General features: G+C 46.6%; 1 protein-coding gene across 1 annotated transcript in view; it reads left to right on the forward strand.

The window, feature by feature from the left end:
- Positions 1 to 291: 291 nt before the first annotated feature.
- The window catches only part of NDUFA7 (NADH:ubiquinone oxidoreductase subunit A7), a 40269-nt gene continuing 23973 nt past the window's right edge, over positions 292 to 16587 (forward strand). Inside the window, exons 1-2 of the mRNA XM_082270113.1 lie at positions 292 to 367; positions 7233 to 7282. Of these exons, the coding sequence (XP_082126239.1) occupies positions 317 to 367; positions 7233 to 7282 (101 nt within the window). The 5' untranslated portion in view covers positions 292 to 316. The remainder of the gene's footprint in view (positions 368 to 7232; positions 7283 to 16587) is intronic.

Here is a 16587-nt window from a genome sequence, read left to right on the forward strand (position 1 = left end):
TACACCGCACCTTTTTATAGCCTTCATAGAGACTGGGCGGGGCGAATGACGCCTGTTCTTAGCGGACGCTTATGGCAAGTGAACGAATGAAAATGCTTATTACGAAAACGGCGACAAGAAAGCTGGTTGTTGTTAAAGGTCTCATCAGATTTGACGTTATTAAGAAGGGCTAGGGCCCTCCTTTGTTACTACTATGTAGTCTCTCACAGGTTGGTCGCCATCTTTCTGGAGACCGGAAGTAGCTCACATTGGTTTGCTGTAAAATGGCAAGGGGACATTAGTTCGTACTCCGCTGTTGGTGTCCTTGACAAGAGAGATGGCTTCTGCTACAAAATTCATCCAGAGGCTGCGGAACTGGGCGTCTGGGGTAATGTTATGCCGATTTTTACTTCATCAATACATTGTTACTCTGACTAATCTGAGGAGCTCGACCGAATAAATGGGAGGCAGCGTATAGAGGTGGCTGCTTGTACAACTCCAACAATTCTCTCATACACTATCCAAATGGAAGTGCAAAGGCCTGCTTCATCTGATACAAATGCAAGGACTTGTTTAACCACTTCAATACCGGGCACTTTTCCCCCTTCCTGCCCAGGCCAATTTTCCCCTTTTAGCGCTGTTGCATTTTGAATGACAATTGCGCGGTCATGCAACACTGCACCTAAACCAAATTTATGTTATTTTTCCCAACAAATAGAGCTTTCTTTTGGTGGTATTTGATCACCACAAGGTTTTTTCTTTTTTGCTAAACAAATAAAAAAATACAGAAAAGTTTGAAAAAAAAAAAAAAAAACATTTTTTTTCGTTTATGTTATATATTTTTGTAAATAGATATGTTTTTTCTGCACTGATGAGGCCGCACTGACAGGGTGGCCCTGATGGGGTGGCACTAACATGCAGCACTGATATGCAGCATTGGTGGGCACTGATAGGCGGCACTGGTGGTCGGTACTGATAGATGGGCACTGATGGGGAGCGCAATGGCAGGCTCCTTGAGCCCTGATTACCATCCCTGGTGGCCATGGTGGGTATCCCTGGGGTCATGGGTGGGCATCCCTGGTGGTTCTAGTGGCAATGCTCTGATTATCAGTGCAGACCCCCCTATCTGGAGAGCCGCAGATCGGCTCTCCTCTACTTGTGCCTGTCAGGCACGAACTGAGGAAAGCCGATCAACGGCTCCTCCTGTTTGCTATGTGACCAGCTGTGATTGGACACAGCTGGTCACATGGTAAAGAGCCTACGTCAGCGAGATCGGAGAGCGCATTATCCTGCCGCCGTCATATGACGTTCGGTCAGGATAATGTAACCACCTCCCACCGTCATTTGCCTATAGGGCGGGCGGTAAGTGGTTAAGTTGTCTTCATATTCTTTCGTTTTGGGAAGTTTAAAGTGGCTCTAAAGTCATTACTTTTTTTTTTTTTTTACCGTAATGCGTTAAGCTAAAAAAAGGGGAAATGGCCCACTACCTGTTCTAGTACCCCATCCATAAATGCTGGTTGTTAAGGAGCTGGGTCAGGAAGCCGGCTTCGGCATCTTTAACCACTTCTTGGCCTGGAAGGATTTGCCCTCTTAAAGCGGAGTTCCAGCCACAAATTTTTTTTTTTCAATACCCCCGGGACAGTCAGGGCTAGTACATTCCACAATGGATAGCCTCTGTACTATCCCGGGTCGCACTTACCTTTTAGAAGAAATACTTGAAAATTTCTTCTCCAGCGCTGCCATCTCTGATGTGGGCAGCTGAAGCCAGCGCGATCCTCTTCTGTGTCCTCTTCCGTCCTCTTCTCCCAGAATGCGCCTGCACCGGCCCTGCTCGTCACTTCCGGTGCGGGGCGTCATCCCTCCACAGCTTCTTGGCATGCCCAGCAGCTGTTTAGCAGGGAATGACGTGCCCGCACCGGTGCAGGCGCATTGATTCCTGGGAGCAATGACGTTCAGCTCCCAGGAATCAATGCAAGGAGGAAGTGACGGCGCGGGCCGCGGCCGCAGAGGGAGGAAGTGGAAGAAAGGTGAGTATATTTTTCTTCAATAACAAGGTAAGTAAACAAAAAAAAAAATCGTAACTATCCATTTATTTTTCAGGTGACCAAAAGCAAGCGGATGGCCCAAAATCGATTATGTCCATTTTGTGGCTGGAACTCCGCTTTAATGACTAGGCCATTTTTTGCGATTCAGCAATGCTTTACTTTAACACAAAATTGTGCGGTCATGCAATGCTGTACCAAAATAATATTCTAGATTGGACATATATGCTGGATGGGTGGAATGCTACTAGGCTTGCTAGGACTGGGGAATTGGGTGCTGTAAAGGCTTTTAATCATTGTATGAATTTTAAAATTACAAAGTAAAATTTTGCCATCTGTTCTTGGATCCAATAAATGCTAATCTCTCTGAAAAACCAAGTTGCTACGAAGATTCATTTGCATTGGATTTGCATTGTATACACTTGTGTTTCAACAACAACACTAATAAATACAATAATAGTTATTAGTCATCATCTATTATTTACAACCTATTAGAATACTTGATCTATGGCTCTCGTTTTGAGATTTGTGGTTATACCTCATATGTTTGGCGCAATCTCCGTCGTACCCAAGTGCGCATTCACCTTTGCGCAAAAGCATGCTTTTCTTTTCACTGTAACTTTTTGCGGGACTGCGACAATGCGGTGGACAGATCGGACCCATAACTGACAATTTTGACACTTTTGGGAGTACCAGTGACATTACTACAGTAATCAGTGCTATAAATATGCACTGTTACTGTAATAATGACATTGACAGGGAAGGGGTTAACCCAGGGGCAATCAAAGGGTTAAATGTGAGCCTAGGGGGTGTTTTCTAACTGTGGGGGGGGGTGGGCTTGTGAGTCAACACATAGATCTGTGTTACCTATGTGACCTAAATAGGAGGAATACAGCAGGGGCTCTGTGTCTATAGCTGAGAGAACAGCAGTCTGCTGTGTTTACAACAGCAGACCGCAGTTCTCTTTTAATGAGGAGCGATCACGGATGCCAGGCGGCAATCACGGCCGCCGGCCCCCGTATATCGGCTTCCCTGCTAGCAAGTGGGAGCGCCCGCATGCCCCCAGGATTGCTCCCGTGAACCGCCGTACGGTGATTCGCGGGAACCTGCCTCCATATAACTGCAGTGGCTGGTCGGCAAGTGGTTAATGCTGTGTTGTTGTAAATACTCACCTCTGACTGCTTCCTCCCTCGGAGCCGCGGCTCACCCCGTCACTTCCTACCTCGCGATGATTCCTGGGAGCTAAACGTCATAGCTCCCAGGAATCAATGCGACGGCACCGGCCCCGCTCGTCATTTCCGGGCGACGCCGCATTCCCCTGCTAAACAGCTTCTGGGCATGCCCAGAAGCTGTTTAGGAATGCGGCGCCGCACCGGAAGTGACGAGAGGGGCCGGTGCAGTGCATTCTGGGACACGAAGACGCGGAAGAAGACAGAGAAGAGGACCGCACCGGCTTCAGCTGCCCACAACAGAGATGGAAACGCTGTGGAAGAAATTTTCTAAGTAAGTATTTCTTCTAAAAGGTAAGTGCGAACCGGGACAGATCAGAGGCTAGCCATTGTGGAATGTGCTAGCCCTGACTGTCCCGGGGGTATGTTCAGCAAAAAATCATTTCTGTGCCCGGAACTCCGCTTTAAGTAGCTGTTTGGATCACTTTTTTACAAAATCGCCACCTGGAAAAAAAAAATGGAACCAGGATCATAGTTGTAGCCTCAATTGTAGTCTTGATATAACTAACTCAATACGAAGGTGTGTGTGTGTGTGTGTGTGTATATATATATATATATATATATATATATATATATATATATATATATATATATATATATATTGAGGTGGTTAATGTTATTCATATACTTGAAAGGTCTAGCTCAGGGGTAGGCAATGCTTTAAAGTGGTTGTAAACCCCAGCTATGGATTTTTCGCACATACACTATATATCTGTAGTGTTTACTTATGTCTCTCCAAGTGTGGTATCCCTCTCTGGTGCTTTGTTTCTCGGTTATCAGCATGAGTCACTTCTGAGACGTTTTCCCGACACATGAGATAAATTTGTGTGGAGAGAGGAGTGAGGGAAGTGCTCAGAACAGAGCTTCTCACTTCACAGCACAGTTCTGTGTGCGGAGGGGGTGTGTTCCTTTCCTCCAATCAGCTCCCACACAGTGTAACTGCAGTCTCTCCACCCTCTGCTTTGTGCTGAGACAGATGAATAAAGGTTTTTAACATGATCTGCACTTCAGAAAGGATGTAGAGTGAGGGAGACTGCAGATAAACTATTAAAACGTATGTAGGAGGATTTGTTTTAATCTGTCTATCACCTGAGGCTTGTTCACTTTACTCGGTACATGTGAGGGTTTACAACCACGTTAAGCAAAAAGTGCCAACAAATTGAGAGTGCCTGACAGACCTGCCCCAATGTCTGCCCATGCACTTATGTAAAAACCGCTCTCATCCTAAAGAGATTGTAAAGGAAAACATTTTACTGAAATAAAATATGACATGTCATACTTACCTGCTCTGTGCAGCGGTTTTGCACAGAGCAGTCCCGATCCACCTCTGTTCTGGGACCCTTCCCCTTGCTGAGAGCCCCCAAAGCAAGCCACTTGCTATGGGGACACTCATGCATGCTCGCTCCCAAGCCAGCTCTCTGTGTCCATAAGACACAGAGCGCCGCTCAGCCCTGCCCCCTACTTCCGCCTCACTGTCTGTGATTAACACCATCAGGAGAGAGAGACCTGGGAGAGCCTCAGGTCTCATGCACATCACTGGATTGAGATCGAGCTTTGGTAAGTATTCGGGGGGCTGAGGGGGGACCTGCACACTTTGCAGCCACTTTAAGAGATAATACATTTTAGCATTTTGAGTCTACCCTAACTTTTAATTAAAAGGGCTTTAATTTGATCCCAAATTTCAATAAATGTTTTTTTATCTCCTTGGTTTTAGTAGGGGACAAACAGTAATACATTTAGAAAAAGCCAGATAAAAGTCCTTCCGATTTAAACCCTTACATATACCCATTTAAGTGGCTGGTCTCAGATGATACACAGAGGTGAAATAAATCCTCCCACATAAGTTTTTTTTTTTTATTTGTATGTGTGCTGTCTTCAGCTTTATATACTGTTTAGAAAGTGCACGTCCTGTTAGAATTTTCTTTTCCTGGTACACCTGTGGGAAGGAAGTTTGCCCATACAGTGTGAGACAGCTGATTGGAAGAAAGTCGCACACACGCCCTCTTCACATAGGCAGAAGCTTGCAGAGCTCTGCTCTGAATAGACCAGCTCTCTGCTAATCTTTTTATAGCACCCACCCCGACACAAAACTCAGCCTGGTTTTATCTGTTGACTGAGAACTTGTCAGAAGTTATCATGCTGATAACAGAAGAACAGAGCAGGAGAAAGCTATGGGACTTGGGGCTTTGAAGAGAGATTGTTAACCTCCTTGGCAGTATGAATATGTCCAGATTTCTGTGCTAAAATCGGTACATTGTTTTGCACGGAAATCTGTTATTTTACATTTTAAAACTCCTCTTCCCCTGTGATTCCCCCGCCGTCCTTGCCCTGTCCTCCTGCTGTGGGCTCGGCCGATGACGACGCCTGTCTTCCGGTTCCCTTCCCTGTGAGCGTTGTGACGCAGGGGGGTGGAACCGGTGGCAATTTCAAAAATTTAAATACACTATATGTCATGATACAAAGTTGAGATCCTAACAGATTACACTGTATCATGCCATTTCACCACAGGATGTCACCTGGTGACTTTGCCAGTGCCCTGCCTGTGCTTTTCCAGTTGTTTGTGCCTGGAAAATTGAGTACAATAATGGCGTCCAAAAAGCGTTCTTTTTGCGCAAAAGCGCTTTTAGACGAACTGGAAAACAGCGACAGCGAAATGGAGTTACTTGAAGAACTGAGCGATATCAATTCATGGGAAAATTCGTCTCCTGGTACGGAAAGTGTCGACAGCGACGATTCTGATGTCTCTTTCTGGCACATGGCTCCATTGGAAATTCTGAAGAATCATTTTGATATACTTCCCAAATTCCACAAGCTATGTGCCAGAAAGAGACATCAGAATCGTCACTGTCGTCACTTTACGTACCTGATGACGAATTTTTCCACGAATCGCTATCGCTCAGTTCAAGTAAATCAGTTTCACTGTCGCTGTTTTCCAGTTTGTCTAAAAGCGCTTTTGCGCAAAAAAACTTTTTGGACGCCATGGTCGTTCAAAATTTTCTAGGCACAAAGCATTGGAAAAGCACAGGCAGGGCACTCGAAAAGTATCCAGGTGCAATCCTGTGCTGAAATTGCATGATACAGTGTAATCCGTTAGTATCACAGCTTTGTATTGTGACATTTGTGTATTTACACTTTTGAATTTGCCACCAGTTCCACCCACCTGCGTCGCAACGCTCACAAGGAAAGGAACTGGAAGGCAAGTGCCGGCAATCGGCCGTGCACAGAGCGGGGAGAGACTGTGGGGAGGATGGCGGGGGATCGCAGGGAAGGTGAGAAACATTGTGGGGTAATCCCAAGTGTGGCTCGGGGTAACCGCTTTTGGTACTAAAAATGAACCCCCGAGCCACACTCCGGAATACTGCCAGGGAGGTTAAACACTACAGATAGATTTGCCCAGCTCAAATTTTATGAATCGGGTTTATACCCACTTAATACTTACAAAATATCACATTATGCATTGTGTAAGATAGTGTAATGGTATGTGCCGGTTCACATACAGGCGACCCGACTTCCCGGGGCGACCTGTGAAGTCGCGGTGTGCAGCTCGCACCGTGACCTTGGAGCGGCATGCACGAACTTCATATCATTGAAGTCAATGCAGGTCGCCCCAAAGTAGTACAGGACCCTTTTTCTAAGTCTGAGCGACTTGTGTCGCTCCTATTAGAACGGGTCCTGTGCTACTCTATGGCAAACGACCCACGGCGACTTGTCAGGCGACCAGGTCGCCTGACAAGTCACCCCAGTGTGAACGGGGTCTAAAGCTCAAAGTGAATGTATGAATGAGGGAATTGAAGTTTGGAGATGACTGCAACCAGCTTACAAAGAGATTGAGGGTTGCCAACAGCTTCTTTCTATAGCCAGAAACGTGAATGCTTATTTGTGCATTTTTTCAATTTGCAGTTGAGGGTACAATATAATTTAAAAAATAGTTGCATGCAAGCAGTACTTTTGGGCTTAAAATGCACTTCTTTTAATTTTGCAGCATAATCTTCAAGAAAAACTACAGCTGCGGTATACAGAAATTGCCAGCAGGTAATGTAACACTTACATTTTGTCTTTTTTTTTTTTTTTTTTTAATATTACTTTTACTGCTGAAAAATATTAACTTTTTGTTTTGTAATGAGAATAAAATACAATCTAAATAATCTTTTATGCTCTGTATGCTGTATCTACATTTTCAGTAAATGCTGTGGGCTTTGCCCACTAAATAGTTGTGTGGTTATTATCTGATCTTATTGTGATCACACTGGAGGGTCCCCATATAAACTCAGGAGTGCGCATGGTGGGGTGGATCACTTTTTAGAGAGCAATTGGCAGGTGGCTGGGAGGAAATATGTTGCCTCATCACCACATGTTTTAACACTAGAAAGCCAGTGTCACTGCACCGCAAAAGAGTGGTATCCTAGCAAGATCAAAGGTACATTACTTGCAAAACTTACAAAAGTACAACTCTGGTCACGTTTGCGGTCACAAAATCAATAGAGTTCGATACAGAATACATTCGTAAAGATTTGGTTCCTACTCCACAATGTGGTTCACATATGTTATTGCAGAACTGTACATAGAGGAGAGTTGGTAGACTTAAAATTTAAAATTAGGGGGAGAATAAAGTTTAAGAATATAAAGAGAAAAGGAGTAGAACAAAGGAGAGAAGGAAGAGGCTGGGAAAGAGAGCGGATTCCCATGGGGCTATCCTTTCAATTTTGATATCGCTAAAAGTGTCATGTTGAAGGTATGAGGTAAGAGTATGAGATGTAGGGTTGCTAAATTTAGGTATACAGTATTGTGATTTGCATATCAGTTAAAATGGCAGTGAGTTTTCATTGATCATAATGTCTGAACTAAAGAATTTTATGCTGCTTCACAATTAAGTGCCGGTTCACATTAGTGCGATCACAGAGATCGCATGTAATTCGGAGCGCACTGCTCCTAAAATTACATGCGATCTCTGTGCAGTGCAAATTCAGCCACACAGTTTGTATGGCTGAATTCGCACCTCAATCGCACTAAAAGACGCACAGGACCCTTTCCTTGGTCCGCAGCAGAATCTGATGGCATCGTGGTTCACACTAGTGCGATCCGATTCTGTGCGAACTTACAGATCGCACTGCGATATGCGATTTTATCTGGGGGTGTCTTTAACTTTTAATTGGCACCCCCAGCGTATCGCATATGTGAACTGCCAGGGGTGCGGATGCGATGCGGGAACACGCTGTATATTCGCAGCGTTACCACATCGCACAAATGTGAACCGGGACTTAGAGAGGGGGTTTTTCATTGCCTAGTTATTGTTATGCTGGCCATACACTATATGAAAAATCATTTAAACTCATTTTCGAATAACGAACAATCGGCCGTGAGAACAAACGATTTTGCCATCCTGTAACGACTGAATTTTGATTGATAAATCGATCAAGGAAAAAAATAAATTCTTTGTTCGTTCATTTTGCCACATATGCCTGGGGCAAACAGATCAAATGAGAAACACATTAACCTTTCAATCTACCCTTCGTCTGGCAGAAATTTTCCAAACTTGTCCTTCATTTTATTTATTTATTTATTTATTTTTGGTTAAACGTCACAACCAATTACGGAGTTATGCCCATTAACTAGCTGAAAAACAAATGAACTTTGAACGAAATGTCCAAATGACAAATTTTCAAATAATGCAACAATAATAATCGCACAGCAAGAGAGGAGCGAAATCAAGAACAGCCGGGATCCAGTTCGGAAGCGGGTAGTCATCCAAGCCGAGATCGAGTCCAGAAGCGGGTAGTCTGCCGAAGTCTGATTGTCAACCGATGCAAGGTCGTCTGCCGATGCGGAAACAAGAGCCAGGAAGGTCGTCGGCCAAGCCAAGACATGCACAGAGAAACCACAGAGACCAGAGGATGATGTACCTTGGAGCACAAACACAAAGGCAAAGTCTGAAAGCCATCAGACTATATATATATATATATATATATATATATATATATATATATATATATATATATATATATATATATATAATGTATGTATGTATATATTAGAGATCGACCGATTATCGGCAACACCTATATATCGGGGGGCCAATATGCACTTTCCCCGAGATATCTGAATCGGCCCCTGAGGTTACTGATACTGCTGATATTTAGGGAAAGTGCATCTACCGGGGTGATGCCTGCAGCTAGAGGCATCACCCCGGTACCGGTGTGCATAGCCGACGGTCGGCTGACTTGTAATGAAAACCGATGCCGCTCGGCTGTCATTACAAGGAGCGGGAGGGGACGTCGTTGTCCCCCCCAACCCCCCCCCCCCCCCCCCCCCCGCCGCCTTCTGCGGCTTGCCTGGGTCTCCTGTCCCATCGGGAGACCCGGGCATCCTGCCGTTGAAGAAAAGACCCGGGTCTCCATGTAAAAAACCCGGAAGTGATGTCATGACATCACTTCCGGGTACTCGGTACTCTGCACTGAATTAAAAAAGCTGACCGCATTCAAAACAGCCAAACTTGGCGTTTTTTAATGCTTTTCAGTGCCGAGGAGGGGTTTGGGGACCCCCAGATCCCTCCACAAGGAGTGCCTAAAAAAAAAAAAAAATTTAATGTCCTAAAATATCAGCCGATACAGATATCCCCGATGACCAAAATATCGGTATCGGCATAAAAAAACAATATCTGTCGATCACTAATATAGATAGAGAGATAGATAGATATGTCAGGTGTGCAACATCACTGAACGACGCCCAGGCAGCAGACAAGTGATAATGCAGATGGAGCTTATAAGAGACAGCAGTCTGCACATGTCTAAGATGGCTACCAACAGGAAGGCAAGGTAAGACTTTGATGGTACCCTCCCCTCAACAGCCCCTCTTCCACGGAGCAAAAAACAGTTTCTGAGGAAAGCGAGCATGGAAAGCGCGGAAAAGGGCTGGAGCATGAACATCAGTGGAGCGCTCCTCAGGACCATAACCTTTCCAGTGAACCAGGTATTGAACCTGACCTCGGAATAGACGAGAATCCAAGATGTCGCTAACCTCATACTCCTCATGATTGCCCACAGGAATGGGACGGAGGCGAGTAATGCCCCGTACACACGTGCAGATTATCTGCAGACTTTTGTCTGCAGACTTACCTTTTCTATGTAGTGCAAGGGCCTGCCGGATTGCATACAAATTGAAAGTGTTTAGGTTTGACATCATATTACATGGTTTTGGTAAGTCTGCAGACAAAAGTCTGCAGATAATCTGCACGTGTGTATGGGGCATAAGTGAAGAAGTATAGCGATTGCAAACCAGTGGCTTCAAAAGTGACACGTGAAAGACATTGGAGATACGCATGCCAGGACGAAGATCAAGGGCATAGGCCACCGGGTTCACCTTACGGAGGATGCGAAAAGGACCAACAAAATTAGGTGCCAGTTTAGGAACGGGCACCTTGAGGTTGAGATTACGGGCCGACAACCACACCCTCTCCCCAACCTGGTGCAAAGGAGCAGATAAACGTCTCCGGTCTGCCTGGAGCTTCTGGTGCTGTGCAGAGACCCGTAAAGACTCTTGAATCTGCACCCAAGAGGAACGGAGGGCACGAAGGTGATCCTCCACAGCCGGAATGTCCATTGGCGAGAACGACTCGGGCAACACAGCCGGTTGGAACCCATAATTGGCCATGAATGGAGTCATTCCAGACGACAAGTTGACAGCAGAGTTCCTGGTAAACTCTGCCCAGGGTAGCAGATCAACCCAATTGTCCTGATGTCAGAGATCTAGCAGCGGAGAAATTGCTCCAGAGCTTGGTTGGAACGTTCAGCAGCACCATTGGACTAGAGATGGTAGGCCGAGGAGAAGGAGAGTCGAATACCCAACTGGGAGCAAAAGGCGCTCCCAGAACCTAAAGACCACTGACTCCCACGGTCTGAGACAATCTCCTTAGGTAACCCGTGTAAGCAAAAAAACCTCCCTGGCAAACAACGAGGCAAGCCCCTGAGTGGTAGGCAGCTGCTTAACCACTTTAGCCCCAGCCGTCGCAGATGTACTGCGTTAGGCTGGCACTCACAGGCAAAGTGTACGGCGCTCGCCTGGGTGGAGCTAAGGGGCGATTGTGCACCGCCGGAGGCTCGCTCCCGCCCCCGCTCGTCAGCTGGGGAGTCAGTGCGTGTGACCGGCGGTGATCACAGAGGCTATGTGATCCTGCTCTATAGGATTGCATGTCTCTGTGATTACTTCACAAGCCACGCCCCCTGACAGCCCTAGGGACACATTTAACCCCTTGATCACCCATACTGTTAACCCCTTCCCTGCCAGTCTCATTTTTACAGTTACAGTGCATATTTTTAGCACTAATTACTGTAGTAATGTCACTGGTATCCCAAAAGTGTCAAAAATGTCAGTTAGGGATTCGATCTGTCCGCCACAATGTCGCAGTCCTGCAAAAAAATCGCAGATCGCTGCCATTACTAGTAAAAAGAAAAAAAAAAGAATAAAATTTTTATATAAATCTTTCCCGTAGTTAGTAAACGCAATAACTTTTGCGCAAACCAATCAAAATACGTTTTATTGCGATTTTTTTTTTTTTTTTGACCTAAAATGTTAAATCTTGATATTTTTTTTTTTTTTTTGAGAATTTCATATAAAAGAAGGAAAAATATTGTTTATATTTTCAAAATTGTCTCTCCTTCCTTTTTTTTTTTTTTTTTTTTTTTTTTTTTTTGTAGCGCAAAAAAAAAATAATCGCACGGGTGATCAAATACCACCAAAAGAAAGCTCTATTTGTGGGGAAAAAAAGGAAGTCAATTTTGTTTGGGTACATCGTTGCACGACCGCGCAATTGTCCGTTAAAGTCTCACAGTGCTGAATCGCAAAATAGGGCCTGGTCATTGAGCAGCCAAATCCTCCGGTCTGAAAGTGGTTAAAAAGGAACACAGTGGGAAATTTTGGAAAACCGGTCAACAACCATGAGGATAACCGTGTAACCTCGAGACGTGGGAAGTTCCACAATAAAATCCATGGCCAAGTGAGACCAGGGATGCTCCCCATTGGGAATGGGATGCAGTAGGCCCAAGGGAAGGTGCCATGAAGATTTGTTCTGAGCACAGACAGAACAAGCAGCCACATATGCAGCAACATCAGTGCGGAGAGATGGCCACCAGAACTGACGGGAAATAGCCCAGGACATCTTGTTCTTACCAGGATTACCGGCAGTCTTGGAATTGTGGTACGTGCGCAACAGTCTGATGCGCAACCCCTCAGGTACAAAACATTTGCCATTAGGTCTCTCTATGGGAGCAACAGGTTGGGCAGCCAAGATCTAATCCCCAAGAGGAGAAGTTAAGTTGGTGCGGATGGCAGCCAGGGTATGATCTGAAGGTATGACTGGTGTCCTCCCTGGACAACTCAGAATACTGGCGAGACTAGGCATCAGCTTTAACATTCTTGGAGCCGGGCAAATAGGAGTCCACATAGTTAAAACAAGACAAGCCCATGTGGCCTGACGGGGTGTAAGCCTCTTGGCCCCTGAGAGATACGTCAGATTCTTATTATCGGTGAGAATGAGCACTGGAACCACAGAACCTTCGAGCAAGTGTCATCACTCCTTGAGAGCCAGAATAATGGCCAATAGCTCTCTGTATCCAATCTCGTAGTTGCATTCAGCTGGAGACAGCTTCCTGGAGTAGAACCCACAAGGAAGTAAGGGTCCATCAGGTGTCAGACGCTGAGACAGGAGGGTGTCTACTTCCCATCTCAGACGCATCCACCTCTAGGACAAAGGGCAAACCAGGATTGGCAAGAGACAGAATGGGAGCCGAAGAGAAAGCAGACTTGAGGGCCTTGAAAGCTTTGATGGCAGCAGGCGTACAATTGTAGGAATCGCTGCCCCTCTTGGTCAGATATGAGATGGGTTTTGCCAAAGAGGAAAAGTTCCTGAAAAATTTCCGATAGTAGTTGGCAAACCCAAGGAAACGCTGAATGGAACGGAGACCATTAGGGCGAGGCCACTGTAGAACAGCCAAAACCTTCTGAGGGTCCATAGAGAACCCCTCAGCAGAAATGATGTAGCCCAAGAAGGCAACCTGAGATAGGTGGAATTCACATTTCTCAAGCTTACAGAAAAGCCCATTCTCACGTAACCGTTGCAGCACCAGGTAGTGTGATTCAATGGAGTCCGAGTAAATCAAGATGTCGTCCAAAAAAGACTACCACGCATTGCTGCAAAATATCATGAAAGACACCATTGATGAACTCCTGGAACACAGCGGGCGCATTGCACAAGCCAAAGGGCATTACTAAATATTCATAATGACCGGTTCTGGTATTAAACGCAGTCTTCCACTCATCGCCCTCCTTGATCCTTACGAGGTTATACGCGGCCCTTGGGTTAAGCTTGGTAAAGACCGTTGCTGCCTTTTAAGGCGGTCGAACAATTCAGTAATCAACGGAATCGGGTATGCATCCTTGACCTTGATGCGATTGAGACCCCTATAATCAATGCAAGGTCTCAACTCACCCCCCCCCTTCTTTTTTACGAAGAAGATAAACCCTGGAATGGCACCAGATTGCAAGTATATGGCACAATCGTGCGGACGATGAGGAGGAAGAGTACCAGCGCGCACCTTGTCAAATACATCTTGATACTCATGGTATTCACTAGACAATACTGAATCCGAGGAGGTATAAAGTACCTAACAGGCCCATGGATTCAAACAGCACCACACTGTGGAGACCAAGAGAGGATCTCAACCGACTGCCAATCAAAGGTCAGATTATGTTTCTAAAGCCAAGGGTACCCTAAAACAACAGAGTAGTGTGGGGACGATATAACTTGGAAACAGGCTGACTCCCTGTGAACAGCCCCAATTGCCATGTCAACTGGAATGTCTCGTGGGTAACCTGTGACGGTTGCAGGGGGTCTGCCATCAATCGGCCCGATGACCAGCAGAGCAACACGGGGCTGCAAGGGTATGAAATTCGCAGCAGCAAACGTACTGTAATAAAGTAACCACCAGCAACTGAATCTACCAACGCCTAGGTAACCACCGAGCCTGCTGCCCAGAAGAGGACAACTGTGATTAGCGGTTTATCTTCACGGGGAACTGGGGACAAGGAAATTCCACCTAAGATATGCCCCCGACAGGAACTTAGGCACGAGCGTTTCCCCTACGGGTAGGACAAGATTTCAGGAAATTTCCACCAAGGCCGCAATACAGACACCGGCCCTCCCTCCTAAAGGCCCGCTCAGCCTCAGAAAGGCTAGTGAACCCTAGCTGCATGGGTTCACAGCCAGACGGACCATCCCCAGGAGGCGTGGGAGGTGAGGGAGGAATGGGTGGGAAAGAAAACGAAGGCGCCAATCTGGTAGGAGGCCTCCGCAGTCGCTCCTTAAACGATGGTCTCTCTCCCTGAGCCTGGTATCGATCAAAAACAGGACAGGACAGACTGGCATCCATTGGTGACCACTGTCCAATACATACAAGGGGAGAAAGGGTTTGCCCTGACGGAAGAGCTGGAGAGGGAAGCCACCAGACCAAGAGACCCTTTTGTTTCCTGGCTCAGCCGGATCTGATTGTCCAGAGACTTTGGACATTTGGCCAAGATCTCCCTTTGCATGGACCTTTTTTGGAACTGTGCAAATGGAACCGCCTCAAAGATAGAAACCATCAGGCCCAGCACCCGCATGCAAGTCCGGAGGGACGACCACCTGCTGAACAGCAGGAGATCAATTGCAGCATGCAATTTCTGGAGTTGGTCCAGAGAAAGGAACACTCTGGCTAAAGCCGAGTCCAGTGTCAGAGATAGTCTAGCTTTGTGAAAGGAAACAGAGCAGACTTCTGATAATTCAGAAGCCATCTGAACTCCTCAAACCGTATAGTGATTTCCATGATGGGGCGGGCCCCATCTGCGATGGAGGAATCGGATTCAGAAATGAGGAGACAGATGAGGCGGGGGAAGGCGGTGGTGGGTGGGGGGTGTTTTTTTACTAGCCTGACGTCCAAAAGAAACCTCCACCTGGGACACAAAGGACTCCAGGACCGTCTGAGAGGGGGCCAGGTGTTGAAATGTGCTCCAAAGACTCCATGAGGAATAAGGAGACCCCACAAAATGGTGCAAAAAAACACTAGAAAAGGGACACCCCCTCTGCGCTGGTAACGCCACCCGGTCGCCAGCAACAGAGTAACCCCTGATTTTGCAGCAGAGAGAGGGAGGACCTTGCCAGACAAGCACCGGCAGCACCAGAATAAATTGTACTCCCATGTGCAGCATCCAGGAAGGGAAGAGACCCAGGAGTCAGCACCAGGGGATAAGGAAGGGCTCCCACATCCGAAATCACTGCCCAGAAGGCTCCTCTCTAATGGCCGCCATTTATTCCACTGCCGCACCAACGCAAAATGACTGCTGGACTGCACAAACATGGCCGCCGGCCTATACAGAATATAGGCTACAACAAAATGGCGGCTCCCAGGGACCCAGGAGGGATCCCTGGGGCCCAGGCAAGGCACAAAAAGAAAAGGGGAGGGAAACCAGGCAGGAGCCCCCACCAGGTACATTACCCCCCCCCCCCCCGCTCTCATCACCAGTACAGCATCCTGCCGCAGCCCCGAAAGCAGCCCAGACCGCCACACTATCCCATGCTAAGAGGGGGGGGGAGATGGGGGACCAGATGACCCACAGGGACCCCCAAGGCACAGGGGAGGGCCTAATGTGAAGGAGGGGCTCCGACCGTCCCAGGGAGGGGTCCTGCATCCACCCCAAAACCCTCCAGGAGCACAGCTACTCACCATACTAGGAACCAGGCGGGCACCGCTCTAGACGGAAGCCCTCGCCATCGAAATGGAGGGCTTTCGGCCAGAACAGAACCCCTCGCCATCTGTTTTGAATACTTTGAAGTGCAGTGGAAGGGTCTGGGGTCTTTTAGACTCCAGATCCCTCCATAAAGATTACCTGTCACTGCCTATTACTCTTTATGGAGGGGTCTGGGGTCTTTTAGATAAAGACCCCAGACCATAAAGTACCTGTCACTGCCTATTACTGTTACAAGGGATGTTTACATCGCAATAAAAGTGATCAGAAATTATTATTTTTTTTTAAACCGTGTTAAAAATATAAAATTAATAGGAAAGCTCGCGCACCACCGGATACGCATGCGTAAGTCGTGCCCACAAAGGTAAATGGTGTTCAAATCACATCTGTGAGGTATCGCCGCAATCGTTGAAGCGAGAGAAATAATTCTAGCAAAAGACCTCCTCTGTAACTCTAAACTGGTAACCGTTAAAAAATGTTTTAAACCGTCGCCTATGGAGATTTTTAAATACTGTAGTTTGTCGTCATTCCACGAGTGTGCGAAATTTTAAACCGTTGGGTATCTA

This window comes from Pelophylax lessonae (genome assembly GCF_965119305.1).
Source record: "Pelophylax lessonae genome assembly, chromosome: 1".
NCBI classification, from domain to species: Eukaryota; Metazoa; Chordata; class Amphibia; order Anura; family Ranidae; genus Pelophylax; species Pelophylax lessonae.